General features: G+C 45.6%; 1 protein-coding gene across 1 annotated transcript in view; it reads left to right on the top strand.

Moving 5' to 3' along the window:
- Window positions 1-4,013, top strand: part of plpp5 (phospholipid phosphatase 5) — a gene marked incomplete at its 3' end in the record, with an annotated part of 13,997 nt that extends 9,984 nt beyond the window's left edge. Inside the window, exons 6-7 of the mRNA XM_080841920.1 lie at window positions 1,565-1,735; window positions 3,838-4,013. Coding sequence (XP_080698046.1) covers window positions 1,565-1,735; window positions 3,838-4,013 — 347 coding nt within the window. The remainder of the gene's footprint in view (window positions 1-1,564; window positions 1,736-3,837) is intronic.
- Between the last annotated feature and the right edge of the window lie 366 nt (window positions 4,014-4,379).

The following is a 4,379-nucleotide window of genomic DNA, read 5'->3' as shown; positions in this document are numbered from 1 at the left end:
TGCAGCTTTAATACAGGTGTCTAACACATAAACCATGTATTGCAGCTTTAATACAGGTGTCTAACACATAAACCATGTATTGCAGCTTTAATACAGGTGTCTAACACATAAACCATGTATTGCAGCTTTAATACAGGTGTCTAACACATAAACCATGTATTGCAGCTTTAATACAGGTGTCTAACACATAAACCATGTATTGCAGCTTTAATACAGGTGTCTAACACATAAACCATGTATTGCAGCTTTAATACAGGGTTCTAACACATAAACCATATACTGCAGCTTTAATAGACGTAACAGAGCAGCGTTTGATTGCAGGTTTATAACAACGTAGGCCTACGAAATATGCAGTCAAAAGTTTTTTTAAGCATGCGAGATCACAAGCTTGCATCAGATCCCGTAACCCTACAAAACACGTAGTCAGGAGGGTGGCCGGTTCGATCCCTGAACAAGTAGGAAAAATGTGGGCGGGGGAAGTGGTAGAGCACTGCTCTCCCATGCCCACATCCACGGCTGAGGTGCCCTTGAGCAAGGCACCTAACCCCGATCACTGCTCCCCGGGCGCCGCTGAAGGCAGCTCACTGCTCCGGGTTAGTGTGCTTCACTGTGTGCCTCACTGTGTGCTTCACTACCCTGGATGGGTAAAATGCAGAGACTAAATTCAGAGTGTGTGTGTGTCACTATCTCTGCCGTTAAAACAGTCACTAGTCACTAGGGCTCCATTTCCATTCCATTTCCATTTCCATTCCATTCCATTTCCATTCCAATATGTCTCATCTAACACTCAATATGTCTCATCTGACGCTCAATATCTCTCATCTGTCTCATCTGACGCTCAATATGTCTCATCTGACGCTCAATATGTCTCATCTGACGCTCAATATGTCTCATCTGACGCTCAATATGTCTCATCTGACACTCAATATGTCTCATCTGTCTCACCTGACGATCAATATGTTTCATATGTCTCACCTGACGATCAATATCTCTCATCTGTCTCATCTGACGCTCAATATGTTTCATCTGACGCTCAATATGTTTCATCTGACGCTCAATATGTCTCATCTGACACTCAATATGTCTCATCTGACACTCAATATGTCTCATCTGACACTCAATATGTCTCATCTGACGCTAAATATGTTTCATCTGACGCTCAATATGTTTCATATGTCTCACCTGACGATCAATATCTCTCATCTGTCTCATCTGACGCTCAATATGTCTCATCTGACGCTCAATATGTCTCATCTAACACTCAATATGTCTCATCTGACACTCAATATGTCTCATCTAACACTCAATATGTCTCATCTAACACTCAATATGTCTCATCTGACACTCAATATGTTTCATCTGACGCTCAATATGTTTCATCTGACGCTCAATATGTCTCATCTAACACTCAATATGTCTCATCTAACACTCAATATGTCTCATCTGACGCTAAATATGTTTCATCTGTTGTCAATATGTTTCATCTGTCACACCTGACGATCAATATCTCTCATCTGTCTCACCTGACGCTCAATATGTCTCACCTGTGTGTGTGTGGTTCCAGTTGCCTTCGCAGGGCTGGGCTTCACGGCTCTGTACCTCGGGGGGAAGCTGCACTGCTTCAGCCCAGCAGGTAGGGGGCGCTCCTGGAGGCTCTGTGTCTTCCTCACGCCTCTACTCTTTGCCGTCCTCATCGCCGTGTCCAGGACCTGCGACTACAAACACCACTGGCAAGGTAAGCTTGGAGGTAGAGAGAGTGTGTGTGTGTGTGTGTGTGTGTGTGTGTGTGTGTGTGTGTGTGTTTCATGACTTTTGTATGTTTGATGAAGAGGGCATATGAGAAAATGGGAGAATATGGACAGACAGACAGACAGGCAGTTAGGCAGACAGACAGACAGACACGCAGTTAGGCAGACAGACAGACACGCAGTTAGGCAGACAGACGGACACCTACAGACATTTTATTTGTGTTCATACTCTTGCTGTGTAAATTACAGGTGGAAAATTGCATGTCATACAAACTAAACCAGAACAAACAACCAATACAGACAAGCAGCACTGGGGTAAACCCTTATTATTATTATTGTTATTATTAATATTATTATTATTATTATTATTATTAATATTAATATTAAGACATGAGGGGATGCGTGCGTGTGTGTGTGTGTGTGAGTTTGCGTGCGTGTGCGCGTGTGTGTGTGTGTGTGTGTGTGTGTGTTAGGTGGGCGGCATAGTGAGAAACTGCTCTTGTGTCTCCTAAATGCTGTCCTTTGTCCACATCCCCTTGGCCTTTTAAGCCTTGACAGACATATAATTGGAATGCTATTATGCAAAAGCAAACGATAAAAAGTGATTGACAGGAATTGAGGAGAGAGAGGAGAATGAAACAAGTGACCAAAGATGGTGCCGACTGTGACATGACACGGCTCTCTGGCGCTCCATTGGGTCTCGTGTTGGGCGCCTCATGCAGTGTAGAGCCAGCAGGGGGCGCTGATTAAGACTGAGGCTCTCGGCTCTCTAACCTGCCGTCTGAGATGAGTCTCGGCCTCCTCCATTCCCATGCTATGATTAATGTCAGTCACTCACACCTTAGTTTGGTGATCTTATATTCCCATACTATGATTAATGTCAGTCACTCACACCTTAGTTTGGTGATCTTATATTGCCATACTATGATTAATGTCAGTCACTCACACCTTAGTTTGGTGATCTTGTATTCCCATACTATGATTAATGTCAGTCACTCACACCTTAGTTTGGTGATCTTATATTCCCATACTATGATTAATGTCAGTCACTCACGCCTTAGTTTGGTGATCTTATATTCCCATGCTATGATTAATGTCAGTCACTCACACCTTAGTTTGGTGATCTTATATTCCCATGCTATGATTAATGTCAGTCACTCACACCTTAGTTTGGTGATCTTATATTCCCATGCTATGATTAATGTCAGTCACTCACACCTTAGTTTGCTTCCTGACCCCAGGTGTTCCTTTCCTTTGTGACCATGATAAGATTGGTGTCATTATGATAAGATCACCATTTTGGACAGCAGCTGCTTGATCATGAATCTCATGTTCACTCACAGGTTATGCTGTCATTTCTTACAGCAGTTACCATTGCATCACTGTAGTCTTTCCTTCTCTCTTCTAAGGGGAGTCATACAGTGTGTGGTACCCAGTAGCTGTAACAAGCATGACACGTATAAAGCTCCCAGTGATGGCAAACTATTGTGTCCACACTTGAATGAATACTGCCCACAGGTACACAGTGAAGCATTGAGATGGCTGAGTGTGTAAGTACAATAGAATGTCAGCAGAAGTGTGTACTCTATCTATCCACAGGGCTTACTAGCGCTGTTTGTCTGCCATGGTGATACACACATCTGTTTAGCCCTTACGGTGCACACACACTGTAGAACCGAGTAGAACCGCGTAGAACCGCTCTCCTCTTGAGTTCCATCAAATAGATCAGTGGTTCTTAACCTGGGTTCGATCGAACCCCAGGGGTTCGTTGAGTCACTTTCAGGGGTTCGGCAGGGTGTCAAGACACACACAGTATAGCCCGGTTCACACTAGCAATGTTGGGCCGTTTTTATACATACCTAGGCTTTGAAGAAATCCTATTTTATTTTTCAAATTACAAAGGGTTCGGCGAATGCACTTGCAGGGTTCAGTACCTCCAAAAAGGTTAAGAACCACTGAAATAGATCTTCACCTGATGTTTATATGAATGTTATTATCATGGCAACATGAATGGACCTGTATGAGTAATCCCCCCCTCCTCTTTGCTGTCTGTCTGTCTGTCTGTCTGTCTGTGACCTGTGACCTTTAGACGTGCTGGTGGGATCTCTACTGGGCATGCTCTTCTCGTACCTGTGCTACCGGCAGCACTACCCCCCCCTCAGCGACCCCGACTGCCACCGCCCCCTCAGACTCAGAGACGCGCCCGGAGCCACGGGAGGAGCGCAGGACAGCAAGCAGAGATCTGGATACCTCCTCCCCCTCTAGGAGCCTCTCTCTATCCCTCTCTCCCTCTCTCCCTCACTCCATCTCTCTGGATACCTCCTGCCCCTCTAGGAGCCTCTCTCTATCCCTCTCTCCCTCTCTCCCTCACTCCATCTCTCTGGATACCTCCTGCCCCTCTAGAAGCCTCTCTCTATCCCTCCCTCCCTCTCTCCCTCTATCCCTCCCTCTCTCTCTCCCTCCCTCACTCCCTCTCTCTGGATACCTCCTGCCCCTCTAGGAGCCTCTCTCACTCCCTCTCTCCCTCACTCTCTCTATCCCTCTCTCCCTCTCTCACTCCCTCTCTCTGGATACCTCCTTCCCCTCTAGGAGCCTCTATCCCTCCCTCTCTCTCTCCCTCCCTCACTCCCT

This window comes from Sprattus sprattus (genome assembly GCF_963457725.1).
Source record: "Sprattus sprattus genome assembly, chromosome: 7".
Taxonomy (NCBI): Eukaryota; Metazoa; Chordata; class Actinopteri; order Clupeiformes; family Clupeidae; genus Sprattus; species Sprattus sprattus.
Note: the sequence above shows the minus strand (reverse complement) of the source record. Positions and strands in the feature narration are given on the sequence as shown.